Genomic DNA, 22815 nt, shown 5'->3' with positions numbered 1-22815 from the left:
TTCAATGATTCAACTATTCAAAAATTAAGCGATACAGCACTCGTTCGCTAATTGCACGCGATTTAGTTGCACTGCGTTTTGATTGCACGTCCGTTAGTTGCACGAAAGTGCAATTAAAAAGCAGTTTTGCGTCAAACTACACGTGGTTTTTGAAGCTAATGTCTCTCTGTTGCGAGGGGATACTGAATGCGCGAAATATTTAATTACCTGAAAATAAATTCAATATTTTTAATTTTGTTATTTTAGATTCCGGTTGTATGTACTAAATAACAAATATACATAATCACATTGCACGTTTGCCCAATTTGTTTTCAATTATAGTCGATCTAGTTAATTTCAATTTGATCACTTGTGCCGAATCCTCACTGAAATGTCGCATTAAGCTGTCCACACACTGAACAGCTTCTGAAAACGTGGGATTCTCTGAAATACAGTAATGTTCGTTACACTCCAACTAAGTTGCAATGCATGAAAAAATCTGACTGGTTCGAAATTGGTTCGTAAACGGATACACGAAAACCAAACATTAGCGCACCCCCTAAAAATTTTTGACAGTTTTGAGTTCATGCAATTAAAAAGCCCATCCGCTAGTTGCACTGCAACCTTCGTGCAATTAGCGCACGAGTGCTGTACAAGGATTCAAAGACTCAAAAATTCAAATGATAGTTCTACAAACCATGCGTTGGGAAATCATTTCATTTTCATTTTTGGGTGCAGAAGGAGGCCGCAGGGCCAAGTCTCTAGTGCTTAAACACTTTTCATGCTGTACAAGAGGAAAAATTTAGATTTGGCATCGCAACATAGTATCCCGAGAGGTCAAATAAATCCTGCGTTGGAATGCTGTATAGTATATAGCATTAAATATTGCAGCATTAAGGATGATGTGATATTATCGAAAAACTGCGTTACGTGTAGAAAACAAAAATCAAAAAACAGAATAGACACATAAAATGCCACAGCTGATTTTATATAAAAAACAACACTTTATTATGCAGAATAACACTATACGAGACAGATTTGAAGTTATTCTCGTTGACCTTTCGGTGTTTGTTTCACTACAAAATCTCAAATATCAGATATACAATACTTATCGTTCGCTTCCATCAGTAGTCTGACATTTAAAAAACGAGCGTCTAATTAGTCGTAAAACTCCACGTCTCTAAACATTTACTATGTTTGGTTTGTGTTTAGAAAAATAAAATTTTCATCTATGATTTTTATGGAATTTGGTTGCTGCTCTTATAGGTATTAATGGCAGAATCAACCAACAGTACAATTAGGAATAGTTCCGTTTTTTCTGCTACAGGAAAGCTCGGTGTTCAATCAATAGTAGTACCAGATATCATAAGATTCAGGTAAGCAAGAAATGGCAACGAGGTATGCCCTGAATCCTGTCCTTTTCCGTCCGATTCAGTGCTGCAAGGCAATCGTGTCTCCTAACTTTTTTCCTCAATGCAAAGCTACACTCATTTATGTACATTTTACTAACCCTGATCAACAAGAACATTTACCTATACTATATTTTCACTCGTTTACGTCATTTTATATTCCATCTTTTACTTGTGGGCTATTGCTCCTGATCATTATCAGATTCAGTTAAGCACCAACAACACAAGGCGAAATAATAACATAGAACTAAAATGTTTACTTCTTTAATCAATTTATTTTCCATATTTCCATTGTAAAATACAATAACAGATTGATTTAGCTGCTGCCACCCCTCGTAAACATTAGACGCTCTAATACAATTAAAACAGTGAAACACAAGGTTTTTACACAACTAAGGCTAAGTTCTTCGAGTCATTTGGAAGAACACACCGCGAATATAAGCTAAGAAATTAGTTATAACCTGTTCATCATATTGACCCGAACAACATTTGGATCTACTCTGTAGTTCAAAATATACAAATCTAGTAAAAGTTCTGTGCTACCTATCACCTAAAATACTTTTCGATAAATGGAATAAAGAAGAAAGCGTTTGATTCTTTCTTGTTGAGAGAAAAAAAATTTAATCAACCTACAGTCATTATTCATCATTTCTAATTCAAATTGTAACTGAGAAAAAAATGGACCGGATTTGATATTTTTTTACATCCTGATATAATTTTCTAACGGAAAAAATATTATTATTATTAGCAGTCATAGATTACAGACTATTTCATTGAAGATGGATATCATAGAACATAGATAAATGACGAAAGCGCATAACGAAAGCATCACGTAATTTTTACCTACGTCTACTTTGTTACCTAATTTAACTCAAAGCTTCCTGGTTGCGCATAATGGACGACACAAAGATGAGTACGCAACATATTCGACCTACTATCATAATGCATCAGGCAACATTTTGAAGTTATTGCACGTAACGTAACTATCACTGAACCTAGCTTTGAAACGAAAAGAACTGTTCCGCGGATTTGCGTACCCATCTCTGAAGCGTTTGCTGCTATGATTATCTCTGGTTTGCTTTTGCAGTCAAAGCAGAATGGTTTTTGCAGAAATGAGCAATAAATAGATTTTTTGAATTTTATGTTTACAAGCTGTAATGATGAACCAAATACAAAGAAAATTATTATGTAAACCCACCCTGCTTTGACACTCGTTGTTATTCCTCTAGAAACACTCGCAAGCGTATACAGAAATCAGATTTGTAATACTTCACGCACTTCACTCAAGCCGATTTATCTACAGTACTATTCCGAAGTTGAAAACAGGAACTGGAAAATAAGGCGATTCACTTTAGCACCCAGCCGCAACTTCAACTTCGATTCACGTACACCTCCATCCAGGGCAGCCTTGACATAATTTGCTACAACAGTTTCCTTGTATTCAACGTGTTTTTGACCGTATGTTTTATAGTAACATTTAGCCCAGGATACAGTTATGCATACTTACACAACTAAAAACTAGCCTTTTCATGTGATTATCTCCTAGACATTGACAGTTTCATTGGTATTTATGTTTACTTATGTGTTCTCTTGTCGTGTCTGTCTCTTCTCTTGTCCTGCCTCCAAGTTACATAACATTCGTTCAGTTTTACCCGAGCAACAATTTTGAGGTTGTTGTTTCCGTCTGTCAGTATTCAAAAGAATATAATTTCCTCTCCAATTCGTTTGTCTAAGAATGATCGCATAAACGCTTTTCTGTTAGAATAAATTGATTTTTTCTTGGTACAAAACAAGATCTTAATCATAGTACCTTACGACTAACATACGTAATATGTATAAGAAAAACGCCATTCGTATCTGGATTCTATCGTTTTCTCAGTTATCCACACTCGACATTTTCCGAAAAAAATACGTTCAATGATTGTGATTCAGTCAGGCTGAACGACTATGGCTTTTAACCCTTACTTTATTCTGAGAACGAAAATGTTGAAACATCAGATCCAACAGCTTCACAGCAGTTATTAACGTTCATATCACCTAGCAGTCGAAAGTTATTGTAAGAAGTTCCTCATTCAACTAGTTGTTATCGCCCCTACTACTGGTGTCGGGAGCCATTGCCGCTACTGATTTGTCGTCAAGAATCACATGCTTGTCACTGGTGTCGATAGCTACAGATCGGTGCGTGGAGCCGCGCGTGCTGGTTGATGGTTGCAGAAGAGGCTCGGTAAGTTGCTCTGTATACGCTTCCGGATGGACGAAGACGCGCGTTTGGTGCTGGTTTCGGTCGTGGTATCGCCACTGTCCCTGCGGACGGTCGGCCGGTTGGTCCAGGAAATGTTGCTGGGGCTGCTGTGGGTACTGCTGGTGCTGCTGATGTCGCTGCTGTTCTTGTTGCTGGTAATAGTGGTGCTCTTGGTCCTCCGCATCTTCTTCATCATCATCGTTCTCAATCTCATGGTTGGTGTTGCGGGGGGTGACGTCGTCATTGGAACGTCTTCTGCGGTACATCACGCCTGCGGAGGTAACCGAGATAGAGAGAGAGAGAAAGTCGCGATGTAGGCGCGATGAAGAATTCACACTTCTTTGATAGGAACAGAATAGTTACTGAATCTTTCATGGATTTTTTTTAGTTTTCATAAAATCAGATATAATACCATCATGAAAATTTCAGTTTGTTCAGAGAAAAATTAAACATTTAATAGTGGCATAGAATATAGTGTACGATAGCAGGCGGACGTAGAGCCGAAGCGTGTTGATCTATGTACAAAGCAATCTTCAACCATTCTGTCTAGTGTTGAAAAATATATTGCAAAAACAAGGTGGTTTTTTAAACACAATCATATATTTGACGCAGGGCCATCGTTGGTAGTCGCAGTTGGAATAAGTGTTCTCTCTTGAACGATAGCAAAAGAAATCTTTAGATTAACGAAAAGCTGCCATTTTTGAAGCAGGTTTTTGTTTCAGGTAAGCTCTAACAACAAATGATTGAGGGAGCAGTAAGCTACATCTTTGTCTAGGTTCATGAAGACAAATATTAACTGATCTGTTGAGGCGGTGACATTTTTTCGATTTTTAGAGAAATAGAGAATTGCGATTCCCTGTTTGGTTTCTTTTCATTTTCATGAAATGCGAGAGAAATAGGTACCCCTAACGTGTAACGTTGTCCTACGTCGAAAAAATGATGAAAATATTTCAAAAAGAAAATTTCAGACGAGGTTGAGAGCTTATAATATGTGTAGAAGGTTTCTCTGCTCATTAATACCTATTCTAGTTGGTTTTAGACTACGCTAGTTTTTTGAGCTAAGATATCATGCCGAGTTGAAATGATAGTGACTAAAAATTGTAATGCGCTTTTGTAAATTAAAAGTGGTATTTGGTCAAGCGCGAAATAAGATGTTGAAAATAATTGACCTCTCATCGTAGGCACAATTCATTAAAGCATGTCTATAAAAGGTAAAAACAGTGAGTTCAAAGTGTACAAACGGTATTTACAATGTTATTGAAGGTGTGATGCACAGACCACATTTAACATTGCTCTTGTCTGCCCATATTTGAAAAACGGTCTAAAATGCCATAGACATGAAATCGATAAAAACGCATTTTAAATGTTTTTGTCGGTACATATAACGAGTTTTGAACGTTCAAGATAACTTTTGTAATAAAAATGCCACCCCTCATTTATGCTGCTAGAATCTCGCCGTTGAGATCAAGCAGCCAAATTCCATCTATCGGGTATTTTTAACGCAGTAGCCCGTTTTTCAATTATAAACGCAAAGAAAGTTGACAAACCCGTGTGCAGTTTATATAATATGCATATTCTGAGAAGTATATCGTGATTGGTTTGTGAAAAAAAAAATGGCTTTTAATTATTTGAAACAGTATGGCAGTACAAGAAAGGGCGAGAAGGACGACGAGACAGATGTTCCGTGCACCCCGATCAAACATGGCGGAAGCGTGAGGATCAAGCTCAAGCAGCTTTACCATTCTGTAACTCATGGAAGCTGTGAGTCCTGCCACCTGGCTTGTACGTTTCAAATAGAAAAAAAAAGATACCGAATCAACTACGAATATTGGCAGAAAGCTCCAGGTCACAAGAACACCTCGGAAGTGTTCTAAAACAATATGCAGTAATAACACATGAGGGTTGAAAACATCTTGAATATTAGACGATTTCTCAATTATTGTGGATATCAGAAAACATTGTTTCTTATTTGCTGCCTTTACAAATGCATATTTTGACAATCGGCTGTTTTTTACTATCACGAGACACTGTTTTCTCGATTTTGGTAAAAATGGCATATCAGATAATTTTTCAATTATAGGCAGTTGTGTTTTTGTTATATTGTGCGCCTATCTAGATCCATGCCCTGTTTTTATGCTATAGATTGATTGCTTTCTTACCAACTTGGCGTCCTTTATCATTCATTTCACTCCACACATTTTTCACAGTCATATATGTGCAAATTTGTAGAAGTGATAGGTTTTAAAAGCTGAACCATATCTGTTCAACCAAGATTGTTTTTTTTTTTTGCAGATATACCAAGCATTTGACATAAGCACTTGCTAATGAGTTGTGTCGTTGCTTAGAGATTCACTGTTTTTTTTTCGCTAAAAGTGTCTTTATGGCAGAACTACGCGCTTTGGTATGACAGGCTTCTACACATTTAACAAGTAGTATACTTATTAACCATGGACATCGGCTTCGACTTGGTCAAACACAAAGATACTTTCATCCCAGCGCTGCAATTAAAAACAAGATTGAATACAGAAAAAGAAAACAAATCAGGAAAATGGGAAATAAACGTAACCTTGTCTATCAACCAATTCGTAAAATTTACAGTTTCGAAAGAAAACAGCTGAGTGCGAGTATGCTACTTCGAATTTTGAATCTATACAAAAATCCTGAATTGGAGAATGCTTTGTTTACAACCGCTGAAAATGTCAGTCGACCGCCACCAAAATTTATCTTATTACTATCCTTGTTGACAAACCTGCTTTCGATTTTTTTTTTTTAAATTTGACAAACTACTTGAGGAGTGAAAATAAATATGCAATATAAATGTCTGAACACAGGAAAGCTTTGGGCATATTTTCGTTAACAAAAACCTACTAACAAATGAAGGCGATTAGAGTTTGTTTGTTACTAACATTTTTTAACTTTACCAGAAGCTATGAAAAACTAAAAAAACATGCAACCTCGCAAACCCCATGCAAACAAAGGATGATTTACCAGTGTTGGAGTGACTACATGATTAACTAGAAAAGCTACAGAAATCCACAAAACTATCATCAATTTTGCTCTAGAGTTGCAACGTGGATCCAAAGCAGTAGTCCGGATTGGAGTAGATAGTGTTGTTTTCTGTTGCCTCGTTGACTTCCTTATTACGCCAGCAAAGCGCACTCGGCCATAGTATGCCGAACTTGGGTTGATTTGCTCCGCTTTTATTGGATCCAGGTCCACGTACGGTATCCGTTCCAAAGTAATACTTTGGTGGCCGATCGTCATATCTAAAGCTACTACTGGCAGTACAACCGAAACTAAGATTTTTATTCGAAGTGCAACAACTGCTGTTGCTACCACTATTACCACTACTACCATCACTAGCACAAGTGCAATTAAATAAGTTGGTGCGATCAAGCAGTATTGTACAGAAGGCCCCGTTCGATTCGGTTGGAGGGGTGTAAAGCTTAGTGCAACATTCATAACAACGAGTACTACTACAACGAGTCGGAAGTTTGCTTACGTTTGAGAGTGATGTTTCCTGAGTGTCCTGCATCGCCTGCCGTCGGTGATTCGCCAGTTTTACTTTGTTGATGGGAGCGCCTGTTCGTGGGAAGGTGCATTCAACGTGGATGATAGATTGCAAGGATAAGTCGATGTTATAGTCCGAGAATGTCGATCATTTTTTTTTTAAAGATTTGTATTGTTCGGGGATCCATGGAAAGTTTACGTTCGAGATGATGTGTGGTTTATTATTGTTTTTATATTGCGAAGCCACAGATGAAACGAAACGAGATTAAGAAGAGAATTTAATTTAGATGTCAATTTGGCATAATTTCGATTATTTCACGCACATAAAAACATCACTGTTACCGAATAGTCACAAGAGAAAATACGCCACATTTATATGTTTTATTAGATTTGTTTTTTTTTTGTTTGAAAAGTTTACAATGGTACTCGAACAGAGTACCTAAACTTTTAATTTCAAATTACTCACAAATTTGAACGCATTTAATGTCTGGGAATAACCCCTAAAAAATGTTCGCCAAACAACAGATAAAAATAGCGAAAAGTTTGAAGTTGATTAGAAATAGAAATAACGGAAACCATGCTTTTCATAAATATCATTCGTTTTTTGTCTTTAAATGACTGTGCTGTCAAACTTCTTAGCGATAATAATTTTCTTTACAAAATGTATTCCTAACACTACTCGTACGTTCTGTTGGGAACAACTCGTCAGCAATTACGATCACACGCACGCAAACACAATCGTTTCATGGGTGGCTGAACATGCAAGAACAATGTTAGTGCCTACAAACTACAAATGAACAACCATCAACGTTTTCACATGTTAGCAAATCACACTACTATGCGTTCTCTCTGCGACATTTATATCGACACATTTCGTTCAATTTTTTAAGTTTGATTTTCTATGGACCGGAACGAACACCAAACACGCACAACACACTGCCGGGTTACTTACCGATATAGCTCAGCAGCACCGGAAGGAACACGAGACCGTGGGCAGCACCGAACAGCACGATTCCCAGGTACATTCTAAAATAGAACACCTGGAATATCTGGCTCTGGGCAAACCCTAGTACTAGGATACCGCCAAACTTAGTGAGCGTGATGCCGGAAAACACCGAGCTGCCCATCCTGGTAAGCGCATCCGCCGACCGCTTTTCGCGGGTTTCTTCGAGAGACACGGAGAAACTGTGCACCAGATGGGAACAGAACTCCACGCTGATACCGACAGCCATAACCAGATTCACTAGAGAGACGGCATTTAGCGAAATATCCCAGTGGTACATCAAACCACCGATATTGATTACGATCATTGTAATAGTTATGACCACTACCAGCGACGAGTGGATGTCGAAACCCATCAGCAGGAATGTCACGATGAAAATGGCTAGCACAGAAATGCCCATGCTCTTGAGGGTGTCGGGCCACATTGTCAAATACTGTTCGTAGAATACGTAAAACACCGAATACGGGAACACTTCCACCTGCTGAATATCCGCTTCAGCGCGGCCTTCCAGGCGCAACTTGGCATGGATTGTGCTGGTGATGTTTGATGAAATTTTCTGAGCCGACCGCAGCGCTTCGTAATAGTCGGATGACGTTTTTAAGATCGTGTGGTAGGCCATAAAATACGACGCCCCTACATCGCTGTAGTTAGCCTGCATGGGATTTATGAGATTTACGGCATTTCCATACGCAGCGTGACCAGCCTTGGCACAGTTTTCGTCCGGATTGTCTTGCAGGAAGAACGAAACGTACCGACGGAAGCTGGTCTCGTTTGGACGATTCCATGAAGTCAGGTTGATGCTGCATTTATTGCAACTTGTCACTGTGAGTAAACAATAAAAACAATGGTTAAATAGATATTCAACAATGGTTAAAGAGAGATTATTTACATTCATGAGGACAGAAGCTTCCGTTGGGTTGCTGACGGCAGCACGATTCTGCCGAAGACCAATCGATATAATCGTCTAGCCAAGAGGCTGCCGGTCGCGCAATGTACGTCTCCTCCGGCCGTTTGCTTGCGATGTACACCTGGGTTGACAAACTGTCCAGATTACAGTGCTGCCCACCGCATATTAAGTTCTGATCATAGGCCTGCGAGTAATTTAGGCCACCCTTGACTACAAAGTACATCGGCGGTCCTATGCTAAGATACTGGCCCAGATAGCGGAAATACTTCAGTACGAAACTATCGCCCGGCATTGACAATTCCTGATCCAATCCGATGTCGATGTGTGGTGCGACAGAAATACTGCTGCACAGCCAACCGAAAAATACCACCATCACTAGGACTCGAACGGGTTTCTGCATGATGAAAGGCACATATATGCTCTTAAAGAATTTGTACAGCAGACCTTCCTTGCTGCTGCTGACTCCGGTTGGCATGTCTTTCTTAGAGCCACGCAGGAAAAATAGCACATCTAACCGATTGTCTGCCTGGCGGGCAGTATCTAGGGCCAACAGACTCACAAAGCAGGTGATTTGCAGGAGAAAATCAATCAATAAGGCCATACCAGCATAGAGAGCGAAGGCACGAACCGCAGGCATGTCGGACAATCCTCCAAGGAAGAAACAACAGCTTTCGCTGACTGCAGTCAGCAGAATGGAAGGCCCCACTCGACCAAGAATGCGACCAATGTGTTCTGCGTGGGTTTCAGTGGGTTGCTTAGTATCACGTTGATGTGTTTGTACTAGAATAAAGATGTTATCCACTCCGACGGCCAGCACAAGGAACGGTATGACTTCAACAATGATAAGCGTTGCAGGAATACCGATATAACCGAAGATCCCCACTGATGCTACTACTGAAGCCAACACAATAACAACCCCACCGAGACCCAGTGTAATCTTCGAGTCAATCAGGGCTCTGTTCCATTGATTCACGTGACCCAATGACACGGCAATGTAGGCGAACATTATGATGTAGGAGACCAAAATGGTCGAAACGTCGGACTGCGATTCGCGTCGTAATTCATCCTCAATCGATCTTTCTGATGTGAAAGCAATACTCATATTAGCTTTTGTCCAATTCTTCATGAACGCCACGTAACTTTCCTCCCACGAGAGAGCAGCTTCAAGTTTGCTTTTGTCATGGTAGTTTCGAACAAGGAACGTCAAGATAACGGCATTCGCTTGTTCGTATTCTGGTTTAGTTTCGGATGTTTTTGGTTTTGGTATGCCTCCAAGAGCAATGGCAGGATCGACCGGGCCTCCATATGGTGCTAAGCACTCTGGATTGTAAGGATTACCGAAACACTGCAGCATTTTGTCGAGATAAATAATAGGGTATCCCTGTGGATCTTCATCTTCCACATCGAAACTTTCGATGTCGTCCTGGAAGTAACCCCAGAGGGACTGCACTACACAATCTTCTGTTTCAACCGGTCCACGGTAAGCCGAACTCAATGGTGCATAGCAAATGTCCTTCAGCCCAACTGTACTGTTATCCGCTAGTTTGGATTCAACCTTCTTGATTGCCTCTTGTAGCTCGAAAACATCCAACAGGAACTGTTTGTTGTATACTGGACCAAATTCGATTACCCCGTTAGAGGTGTTATGAATTACGTTGGTAAGATTCTCCGCTTTGATAATTATTTGTTCGATCCGGTAGAACGGTTCGAAGTGTGAATCAAAGTACTCTCGCTCTACGCGGGATCGCGAATTAGGCGAAGCCCACAATTCTACCGGATTGGTGGTAACATGCAGGAACATAATACCGAAGCCCATGGCGACGATGAATAGGATGCCTGCGTTGTGATAAGAGTTTAAAAATCGGACTAATCGATAGAAAAAAAATCAGCTTACCCAACAGCAGCACGGTCCACGGATTTTTGGCGCAAATTGTGCCCCAAGAGGTGAAAAATTTCTCCAGGACCGTTTCCGTTTTGGCTCCGAGTCGCTCGAAGTACCCGGACTCGGGATCTTCATCGCCGTGAATGGTCGACGGATGGGGACGGAGCTCCTGCTCGCCATCCCAGGTGGCACCTGCGAGTGAATAAATGTGCTTCGTTAGTCAAATGATTGCGATAGCTGATGACACAACAGCTGCGAAGGGCCTGGACTGGTCAAAAAGTCGTAAACCTAGTGGATTACTTAATTATAGTATTTTATTGATTTGTGCGGTTTGCTTGAGACGGGTTTCACAGCGAAGTTAGCGTAAGCAACACTATGTGGGTTATATTTCATGAATTGATAAGTTGATGTAAAAATAATTTTTTATTTGCTCGAAAGAAATAGAGAAAAAATAACTACACAATAAGAAACATAACAACAGGATTAAACAAATATATACGGTGAATTTTTGAAATTAAAAATACAGTATTCTATATGTAAAATAACTATCGAACATGAGGAAGATATTTCGAGTTTTTAAAAATTGTTCATTGCTGAATTATTTGATTCAGATTCTAGCCTAGGTTCGGAGAAATCTTGGGCGGACTTTGCAGAAACTGAGACAAAGTAATGTATGTTTACTCATTTCTAACCTAAAAAACTACTAACAATCATGTATAAAATCAATTTTTGTGAAAAATTTAGAACGCATTCGAATAGTTAATTCAACGAAACAATTCAACAGTTTTAAGTGATTCATTGCTCGATTTGTGTTCTGAACTACAGGATTATACTGCATTTGTTAGACAATACAAAGAATCGTTTTTAGGAGATTTAAAATTCTTGAATGTACCTGGACATGCTTATTTCTACTACTCTGTTTCTGGGTCTTCAGTAGTTTTTTCCTGCACTTCAAAAATTCGAACATTCTTATTTTGTAATTTTTCGGTCATTGAAGGTCTTAAGAGAATTTTTCGACGATACAAAGCTTGCGTAAGAATTATTTTAAATATTCACATTTGCTGACCTAAAGGGTGTAATCAAATTGCACCACAAAAAGGATTTGAAAACATTCAGATAGTAAAAAAAAAGCGTTATTTAGTTCTTTCATTGTTTGTTTTATTCAATTTCATCCCCATTTCCAAATGCAGGAACTTTCCTCTTAACACTGCTCACAACGTCTTGTACAACGTTTGGATCCACTGTTTTTTGTATGTAAATATATTTTCTCTACATATCCTCCTCCGATTTTACGTCCTTATGATATTTCCGAAGTACCTGCTTCATGATGGCCCAGTACTTCTTAATTGGCCGCAGTTCAGGTGCGTTTGGAGGATTCAGATGCTTGAGTACGAAATTGACTTCCTTAGTCTTGTACCTCTTTTGGGCGCAAAGATCGTTCAGCATCAACTGTGCTCGTACGGCCACAACGATACTCGTAAACAACTTATGAATCATTCCAATCAACGGTGCAAAGTCCGGTTAATACTGATCCAGCTTGGCCTTGGTCTCGGATACCGTTTTTTCTTTTGCGTAGATTATAGTGTTTGATCAAAACTCGAAACTCAGATTTTTCATATTAAAACAAAACTCGAGGCTAGTCGCTTCTCAGTGCTGTAACTTGTAAGTACGTAAAGAATTTGCAGGTACTTATCAGACTGCCTAGTACCACTCCAGAACACCTTTTGAGTAATGACACGAGGCGAAAGTCTGCCAGATAGTTGTAGGACCATTATGTGACCTCAGAAGTGGAAGCAAACGCTTTTGGAGGCATCCCCTCAAGTATACCTACCCATTGGCCGTCCCAGTTGTCACGAATCACAGTGGTCCAATAAGGCAAAAAGTGGAACTTAATTCCATAGCACCTTCATTCTAGCCTCATAATGTCCTCGGAACAAAAGTTAGTATAAATAACCCGCATAATCGCAATTGTCCAAAATTATGAAAAGTTTACTATACTACAAAAAAATAACTTTTTGGTGTTAAGAGATAGGGGAATAGTTTATTTAGCAAATTTTAAGAATGTGCAAAAATATAAAACATTGCTGGACAAACAAATATCCTATCTTCATTGGGTAAAAAGTTACAGAGTATTTTATAAAAAAGTTACCTAAAAATTAAAAATTAGCAAAAAAACTTTTGTTAGTTACATTTTACAAGAAAAGGTATGAGGTAAACAGGGGCAAGTGGAATCATGAGGTCAATACATGTTCACAGAGTTTAGCTAGAGTAATCGAAACTGTCATAAGTTCTGTCCGTCTCAATCCATCCACTCTTTATTCTGTTTGTTGTGGAAGTTTTCGAAAAAATAAACTAAAATATGCTTTAACTTTGTAAGGGAAAGTCCTGGAGATGTGTGGTCTTCAACAAAAACGTGTGTTTTGTATGTCCAAATGCTTCTTTAGATCAACGTCTTCTTGTAAAATGCAACTAACAAAAATTAAGTATAAAAAACTAACTTTTAGATAACTTTTATATAAAATACTCTGTAACTCAGTACCCAATAAAGATGAAAATGAAGAATTTGTTCAGCAAAGTTTCATATTTTTGCACGCTTTTAAACTTTGCCAAAAAAAATATTTCTCTATTTTTTAATGCAAACAAGTTATTAGTTTTAATATTTGAAAACCTACTGTAACATATACTCGCCGTACTCTAATATGGGTGGATTGGGACAAGGGGAACCTACAAGAGTTTATAGTTCTACCGCTTAACATCAAAGAAAAGTATTGACATCATGATTCCAATTGCCCCTTTTTAACCTGAATGTTCTTGAAGTTATCGGAAAAATGAGCAAAAATATGATATAATTGGAGATGTATGATCTTTGGCAAAAATGTGTGTTTTGTGTGCCCTAACAATAGCTCCAAACAACACATTCGTGTTGAATGCAGCTAACAAAAGTTAAGTACAAAAAATTAAATTTCAAGTAAGTTCCATATAATATACTTTATAACTTTGTACCGGATGAAGTTAGGATTTTCATTTGTTTAACGAAGTTTCATATTTTTGAATCTTCTACAACTTTCGTGAATAAATTTAGTATAGTAAACTTCTCATGATTTTTGATAATTTGGAATTATGTGGATTATACAAACAATTGTTTCGAAGACATTATTAAGCTAGGATGAAGGTCAAAGGTGCTTTGAAATAAGCTCCACTTTTGCCTTACTGGACCACGGTGGAATGGGATGTTCCGCTTTCCACACTTTGACATCTTCTGCTTTCTAACGTCCTCAGGAAATTCGAATTTATGATGAGCGGTGAAGTACTGGAGCCCTGGAAGACTGCTTTTACATAAGTCTCGTCATCCATAACGAGGCAATGTGGTTTCAACAGTTTCCGTGCATGTGTTTTCGCTACCGTATTCTGCCGTATTTTTGTTGTTCTGATTTAAAACGCGAGTTACCGGAGATTAAACCATTCCCAGCTTCCTGATTGCACAATGAGAAAGATTCGGAATATCGAGGTAGGTGCGCAAAATTTCGTTACGCCTCTTTTGTTCGTTCGACTCCATCTTCGCAACAATAGCACTAACAGCCAGAGATGGCAGATGTTTTTGAAAAATGTCTGCAACTGATCGAAAAACCGGAAAAATCTGCTTGAAATCTGAAAGAATCTATTCGTGATTCGAAAAAAATTCGCTTGCACAGGCAAAAGTCTGCAAAAATCTACACACATTTGGAGAAAATCTGCGCGAATATAAGGAGACTCTGACGAAAATCGGCAGAAACTATGGAAAATCTGCAAATCAATAGATGTGCAGATTACACGGGCTCCACAAATCTGCGTGTTGCAGGCACCTCCTTGCTAACCAGCGATGCCAGATTAGAAGACATGTCTTCATTTTAGTTGCGTACACCCTTTTAATGAGTTTTCTCGTGAGTTTTGACGTAAGTTGAAGCGTTTTGACATTGGCGGAAGGCACTAAAATTCACGGGAATGGTTGGAAAGCTACAATCTTTCTGTTTGAGCTACAATCTTTCTGTTTGGGCAGCTTTTTTCGCTTTTGTCGTGTAACTTTCAAACATTCTTTATCCTCTGGAAAACACACCAAATCTCCTGTTTATATGTAATTCAGTTTTGGTTGTGATATAAATATAAATATATAAATATAAATTTTTCAACATAAAAAGGGGTTAGAAGCTTTCGTAAAACTAGTAACACAAAAATTTCACATCTGAACCAATTGTCAAAGCCATGAGATGACGTTGTATGTAGAACTGAATTCAAACTATAAAAAGTTTCAATATAATGATGTTTCATATAAGTTTTAAAATGCGTATACTGTTAGTAGCTTTATGCAATACAAACTGCATTGAAATGAGTTTCTAAAACATTGAAAAAGTTAGTCGATGTTGGAACATAGAAAGTGTACTAGGCGAATTATTTACATTTTCCGACAGACTGCAGATGACATTAGCGAAATACATGTGAAAGTTTCAATGAAGTTGTTAGCACTATGAAACCGTGTTTGGTCAACGAACAATTAGTACGAGCCGTACAATGTGCCAATGTGACATGTGTGATGCATTACATAAAGTGCAAAAATTATAAAAAAGAGATCTTGAGACTACGTTGAGATGTATTCATGAGCTCCTGCAAACGAGGGTTCACAGGTTAGAAAAAAAAACTTTTTAATGATGGTAACTTGAAAGAGAATGAGATTTGCAGAATGAATGAGTTACGTTAACGCGAAACAGACAGTGCGCACGTAACAGACAGAAATTAAAACGTTTGCCAAAAATAACCTACTCGATCTTTTCGATTGAAGGGGCGAATCTTCGCGGTCAGTACCTAGATCGCCACTGTTCGACAGCTCACCGGCCAAGCGGCGGCCCACGGTCGAACGCAGGTCTGAGTGTAAGGTGTCGCTCGGTACCAGCAGCTCTGAGAGCCGCAGTGTTTGTGTTTAACATTGTAGATAAACGCAATTAGTAGTATTGTTCGATCGAGTAATGGGGGTTTTGCGATAGTGCACCATCAAATGATCATCCGTTAAAGGTATATGGAATTGAAGAGAAAGAGAAAAATGTTCTTATTTAGATCCCGATGTCACTGTAGATTGAGATTATTAGATGAATGGAATGAATGAACTAATGATTTCCATTGGGGGGCGAAGACTTGCGTGTGAGCTTTGGGTTTACCAGTACCACTTACCCTGCTGTAGTATGATAAAAAAATATTAGTGACATTTTTTTTCACCCTAAACCAAAACCAGTTATTTCCATATCGTTAAATCGAAAAAATCTAGGGATAATTACCAATAAAAATAAATAAACACGAATGTAAGAGAAAATAAACAAAACCAATTGACCGAAAACATAATTTGTTTCGCACGGCAATTTGTTGTTTGCTAATGATCGATGCGGTTATATTCGTTTTCAATTTTTCCGGCACATGCAAGGCGTATTGACAACCAGCAGTACGATTGTTTTCTAATGCGAAATACAACGCAAATATTTATTCATGCTGTCGATTTTTCTTTTTCTTACAATAAACAAATAAATTCCTGCCAGTATAAATCAATTTTTGTACGACAGTCGCAATGCTCTGCTTTACGTTGATAATTTTATGCACAATGGCTTTCAACTAAACACCGACTATGTAAAAGATCATCTGGATATCTCTTACAGACCTATTAAAAAAATTATTTGTTCCACTAAGCAATAAGTATTTCAGCAACGATAATGCAATTTAAAGCATCCAATTGTCTGGAACAGAGCGAGTCATGAACTGATTTTCGACCAAACTAGGCGGAACGAACGTGACACCGGACGTTCGCCATTAGCATGAACATGAGTGATTTTGCGACTGCAAAGAACAACCGAATATGCTAGCATTTTTTATGACGTTAACTCATTAGATAATCACAAAGCCGGAAGAAGACTGGCGTGTCCGAAAATTCAAATCATTTAATTTTCAATTCACGAAACTCTTTGTCATATCTTCCAACGGTAAACTATATATCGCGAACGACAATTGAAAATTCGTTAACATTCAACATTTTAGAATTCAAAAAGGGATTCAAATTTTCCTTTTTAACTCGACCGGAATTGCAAAATGGCCCATTACTGTAGGTCACCTCTGCGCGCGGTAAGGCCTAGGGCGCCCCAGAGGCGGCGTTTATTAGCAAGATGTGAGTTTTATTTCACAGCACTCTGTACGTACATAGTTGTCAAGATATCGCATGCTGACGAAAACAGTTCGTTACCTTCAAAATTAGAGCTATGCTAATAAGGTACAGTAGCTGCGCTACTGGCTACAGTCCGCACTGTTGGTTGTTGGGGATGCAAAGAAAAGGAAAATCGGTTCGGGACGTCCTGTCACTTTCTGAATAATTTTCTTTTTGGTGCAGAACACCTTGACGGTATTTGAATACGCGGATAATATGCATTTCTACTCTTCCATAAAACTTGTTAAGCAAATAGGATATATGAAACCGGGTAAGCAATCCAAACTATGATTTTTCGACCAAAATTACTACACCTCAAGCTACCATTTTTGGTGGAACTGAATACTGAATCATGTAGAATTTTATCTCTCAAGAACACCTGTGTTCACAAAGAGCCGGCATCTGCAAGGCTTGCTATTTCGCACTTGCCCGTTATGATGATTCAGTCGCCGACTAATTCCTTGGAATATACAGTTTCACATACCGACAACATTCGACGGCCATATTTCTTATCTGATATAAATATCGACAGGGCTGGCTAGAAATAAGATATCGCACTATAATAACAATCGCTGCTGTAGATGCCACTTGCTATCGCCTTGCATGTGTCTCGCATTTCTGTTGAATGGACGTCTTCTTCATGTTTATCAGCGAGTGTGGCTTGATGATGGATTTCTAGCCTTAAGGAAAACATTCTGGTAACGGAATTAATATCGAAAAGCTTTAAGGATTACGATGATATACGACCGATTATTTAGTGAGTGTTGACTCTCTAGATTTCCGTTCATATTTCAAATTATGCTTTCTGCAAAATGTCCTAGTTTTGATTTGCTGCTTCGAATGATACTCGAAAAAGCCAGTGAATACTATTCCAAACGAAGTTGGCAAATGTGCAATATTTTGCGGGTGAAAGTATAAACAACGCAGTTTGCTCGCCATGGAACTCAATCGTGTATTATTTTTCTTTCTCTAGTAGTAGTAGTACTAGTAGACGGGATGACGAACGTGACAATGGAGATGAAATTGATGGAGTGGAACCGGGCTGAGAGTGCAACGGGACACGGACAACTTACCGGCACCGTTTCCACCGGATTGGCACACACATGCGCCGATCACGAAGAGACCGCTGCACACTAGGAATACAAAGAACATCACCACAGCGTATCCGTCGAAGCCGTAGATCATAAACGGTTGTGTCGGTGGAGCTGGTGGTGGCGGCCGCGGGCAGGAGGCTTCGCAGTCGATGCAGGAGCATGCCGGTGTTTTATCCTGCGGAGAAATGGTAAAGGTAGCGGTAAAATGGCGTTTTGTTTATTCTGATACTTGTTCAGATGAGAAGAGAATGAATGGCCTTTGTAAAAGGTTAAAAGTTCAGCGTGGCGCTTCGCTCCTCGGGGAAGTACTATAATTTAAGCGCAGCAAAAAGAGCGTAACAAGGAAAGTAATTTTAATTGGAATATCAATCCACTTACATCCAGCCTCTCACTGCAAGGTACTACTCGGGGGTCCAGCGGTTGGAAATCACTGACGTCGGTAGTTTGATGGGCAATGTAATTGATTTGAAACGGCACGTAGTAGTTGCCTTCTTTGGTGCCCATATAGGTGAACCACTTTTTGGCGCTGCAGCGTGACGCTCCCCACTCGCCACACATGAGATCAAGCGCCAGCTGTCCGGTAGAAGGAACTGCAACCTGACTGCAAGAACCGTACGTTCCGTTCATGTAACGCTCCATTATATGCAAGTCAATCTCGGTGATGTAATCTGTATCTGTGTAAAAAAGCATATTGGGTAAGTTTCATCCAAAAAGATCCTATTGAAATGTGAAGCTTACTGTTTTTATTAGGCTCCGTAGCCTTCACCTGCATGAATGTTGACTGCTTCGGGTGACAGGTGAAGTCACACATGTGACGCACCAAGTTCGCCATACAAGACGGACAACGAGCCAAGAAATTCGCTGCTATCTTGACGTTGTTGTTAAGGATTTGTACCTGTCGAAAGAGTAAACGAATTTAGTGATTGAATGTCAATGGGACTATTTCCAATAAGTCAACTACAAGTGGATCGACCAATTAATTAGGAGGTACGTTGAACCTCGCTTTGCTAAAGTTGGGTAACGTTTACTATTTGATTACGTCTCGCTGCATACATCATCGTCAGATTTGAATCTTTTCAGGTGGTTTATGCCGACGGAAATGCACGCGTTCATTGCCAAGGCAAGTCAAGCCGCAATTTCAACCGAGACAAACATCGTCTCTATACTCGGCTCCCGGTCTCCTCTCGATGCAGCGTCATGGCAGTATTTTAATACGAACAATGAATCCATTTGTTCGGGTTTATTGCTTCAAATCGACCCTCTATGAATAGCATTTCTCACGCCAATGAAATTAATGCGTTTACTTGCAAACGATGATTGGTGCTCTCCATATAGTTACTTATGTTCTAATACACTACATGTAAAGAGTAATCAGGTAGAGCCTCACCTGTTCTGCATCGCAACAAGTCTCGATGCTGCCATCACTGTCCTCGTCGACGAGCAGATGCTTACACCAGACCTTTAGCAGATCACGTGTTTTGCTCTCGATCGGTTTCGCTGGCCCGCTGTAGTTGCAGTACTGCGAGGTCAGAGGGCTTTCGTGGTTACACACCCCGTACCATATACACTGACCTCCGCCACCAGCGTCATCCCGTCTGGCTAACCGTGATCCTTCGCCAGTGTTTGCGGTCGTTATTTGGGCTAGTGACTAAAAAAAGGAAAAAGAAAAACACATATATGTAGTTAGCAGTTGTAGTCAATGATCTCAGCATCCTTATCAGTATATAATATAATTAAACATCAGAGCGCAAGATGGAATGACTATTTGCAGTGGTTAAATAGAACTCAGTTTTTGAACCTTTGTTCAATTAACTGAAGGGGCACACAAGAAACGAATAAATGGACTGGAAATAACCAAACAAAGACATTAAAACCGCCAGTTTACCGAGTGACGTGCTTCTAAGTACCTCATAATATATCTATAAATAGTATCTTCCGTCTGTGGAATCAAAAACCAAAAATAATATTCTCCGAGCTGCCCTTTATTCATTACTTAGGATACATGAGAGCTGCAAAATATGGTTCGCTTATTCTTTTCTGTTAGAAATTTTCGTTGCACATCGAGGTCTTGCTGAACAACGTAACGTAAAGCACACGTCCCCGTCAGGACTTATTAAAAGTACACCTAATAATACAAATTAAAAAAAAAAACATGAAATTCACATTATATGTCCTCAAATTAAATTTAAAGCTAATTATATTGGAACACTATAACTGTTAGACGGTTATCCCATTATTAATTTGTGTGCCTGTACAGTTTGTTTTGCTTCTCTCTCGCATTTGGCGAAGCGTCAAGAAATCTTTCCGCTGTTTTAGACTTATTGTAATGCGTTGTATATAGGAAATCTATGTACGCAAATTCTAAACATTCACGGACTGCTGTGCTGACTGCACGGACTGTCGTTGTGATTCATGTTATGTTTGATCTCACCCAACAAGAAACGATTGGAATGGAGACATCTGCTCACAGATTGATTGACAGAAGGAATAAAATAAGTCTTTCCGGGAACTAAGAATCGATTCTTTTCCATCGTTCAGCGTAGCAACTTTAGTAAAATAGTAGACTTCATTAACCTAAAGCAATACATCACAATGCTTCGCGATTGCTCAAAAGATGAACAGAAGAAAGTTAGAGGTCGGTTCACATAATGCATGCATGAAATTGCACTTTTTTATCATCCAGACGGCAAGGTTACCCCCACAAAACGCTACTACAATCCATTCGTTTGCTGCAATTTGTGACATGGTTTGATGGCTTGATTGATTTCAATTAGATGAGAAAAACTGGCTGCTCGGAAGAAGATAAAATCTGGTACACTGACTGAGTTGGTAGCGGAGCATAGGTCAATTAGCGCTTGGACCGCACAATATATCTGGTGTCTGTCCCACGAAACATCTCACCGAAGACATTTGATTTTAAATGACAGATACCTGAAGGAATTGCAGCTCGCATTTGACTTATTCTCTGTTAATAAGTGTTTCAAATGACTTATCCAGTCTAATCACGTTTCTGTTCCTGAATGTCGATTATTACTTTTGTGCTCTCGAACCTAACAAAGACTCGCCACACATTGTATGAATAATCGAGTACGTTAGTAAATGGTAAATAAAGTGTAAGTCATACGATTTGTAGTCGGATTAGTGCCACCGCACTCTATTTTACTCGATGCAGAGGCGCGAAGGAAGTATGTACACTGCATGAATCAGCAAATGTCACTCGAGAATTGCTTGTGAGAAGTGACGCGTCTTCTCTTCTCCGTACCGAATAACAAGTGCTGGGTAATAAAGTCGTGAATGACACGACTTGGAGACAAAAAAGTACACACATACATATATCCTCCACCACAGCTGATAACAAAGCCTGAGTTACAGTGTTACAGCAAGCAATCCGACTCCAGCGACAAAAGCTGGTTTCTGTTGGATGATTTACTATAACAATTATAAGTAAAAGTAGAAGTGGCACACTTTTTAATATCTTGTCAATACATACTAATGGAATCAAATCTGAATTATGGTTTTAGTAACATTTGTGCAACTAGAACAATAACTCGCGTAGGCTGTCATCACGAGACATTCCTCGGTTTCAATTACAATCTGAAGAGAAACCTTACAAATGCCAAGTAACCTAAAGGAATACTAACACATATTGATTTTTCAAACCACCTCAAAGCTTAGCGCCAATGGCGACCAACCATTCTACTTCACCTTATTGTTGACTGCGCAACGGCGGCAGTGGCAGCAGTTTGTCGTAAACATCAAACCCCCAGCGATGATGTAAGAAAATGTTTTCTCGTGCGATCCGTAATTGTATTTATTTTTGTTCTCATTAGCAAATAGTATCCGGACTACACAGCTATCTGTGTGCAGTCACCGGTCAAAACTCCCGTCATTCGTACTATTAATGGCGGATCATATTTCGAACGACGTTCACCTTGAACTGTCATAGTTGTCGGTGCAGAAGGCTGGTAAGATTTTGAAATTTAGTGATTTATCATGTGAATGATCTTTCAATCGACTTTTAATAAAAATAGAGGATACATTTTATCGAAATTCTTGCATGCACTAAGTAGAAGATACTAAATGACCTTCCAAAGCGTCATTAAACACCGCGTGCTGTAGATAAACTACCGCTGACTTCATACCATTTGGCAGCTAATGACGCATCCGGTGTCAAACTGGTTTGCAGTCCTTTTTAGGAACACATGGTAAACGTTAAGTTCCGGTTTACAAACCGGGCAACGGGTCAACCATCAGCTCCAAAGTACCTAACCTTCAGAGCGGTTAAAATCATAACTGTACACGCAATGATTGAGAAAATACTGAGGAACTAAATTTCAGAACCATTCATCAAAAAATGCATAGCAAAACGCTGCAAAAACATAAACACTTTGGTCGAGACCGCTTCTACACGCTGCGTTGAAAAATAAACGGCTGTTGCTTTTTTGCGATCTAGAGTTAAAAATAAAACATAAACATCACACGATGGTGGTAAGCGAACAGAACAACAGGGACCGGCGGCTACCGTCCACCCACGGGGAAATGAGCTGGCCATATGGTTATTATCTGTAGGTACAT

The 22815-nt window shown here is 39.2% G+C and overlaps 1 protein-coding gene across 4 annotated transcripts in view; it reads right to left on the bottom strand.

The window, feature by feature from the left end:
- Nucleotides 1-960: 960 nt before the first annotated feature.
- Nucleotides 961-22815, bottom strand: part of LOC129726822 (NPC intracellular cholesterol transporter 1) — a 41358-nt gene continuing 19503 nt past the window's right edge. The window contains exons 2-12 of one of the 4 annotated variants that reach the window (XM_055683944.1): nt 19628-19888; nt 18979-19135; nt 18619-18914; nt 18220-18415; nt 15727-15861; nt 10945-11124; nt 9033-10886; nt 8093-8965; nt 7133-7212; nt 6077-6128; nt 961-3901 (exon numbers count right to left, since the gene is read on the bottom strand). In XM_055683944.1, the coding sequence (XP_055539919.1) occupies nt 3465-3901; nt 6077-6128; nt 7133-7212; nt 8093-8965; nt 9033-10886; nt 10945-11124; nt 15727-15861; nt 18220-18415; nt 18619-18914; nt 18979-19135; nt 19628-19888 (4521 nt within the window). In that variant the 3' untranslated portion in view covers nt 961-3464. The remainder of the gene's footprint in view (nt 3902-6076; nt 6129-7132; nt 7213-8092; nt 8966-9032; nt 10887-10944; nt 11125-15726; nt 15862-18219; nt 18416-18618; nt 18915-18978; nt 19136-19627; nt 19889-22815) is intronic. The other 3 variants (XM_055683946.1, XM_055683947.1, XM_055683945.1) reach the window with 3 other exon arrangements.

Source organism: Wyeomyia smithii, chromosome 3 (genome assembly GCF_029784165.1).
Source record: "Wyeomyia smithii strain HCP4-BCI-WySm-NY-G18 chromosome 3, ASM2978416v1, whole genome shotgun sequence".
Lineage (NCBI taxonomy): Eukaryota > Metazoa > Arthropoda > Insecta > Diptera > Culicidae > Wyeomyia > Wyeomyia smithii.
This window is presented reverse-complemented; position numbering and strand designations above follow the sequence as displayed.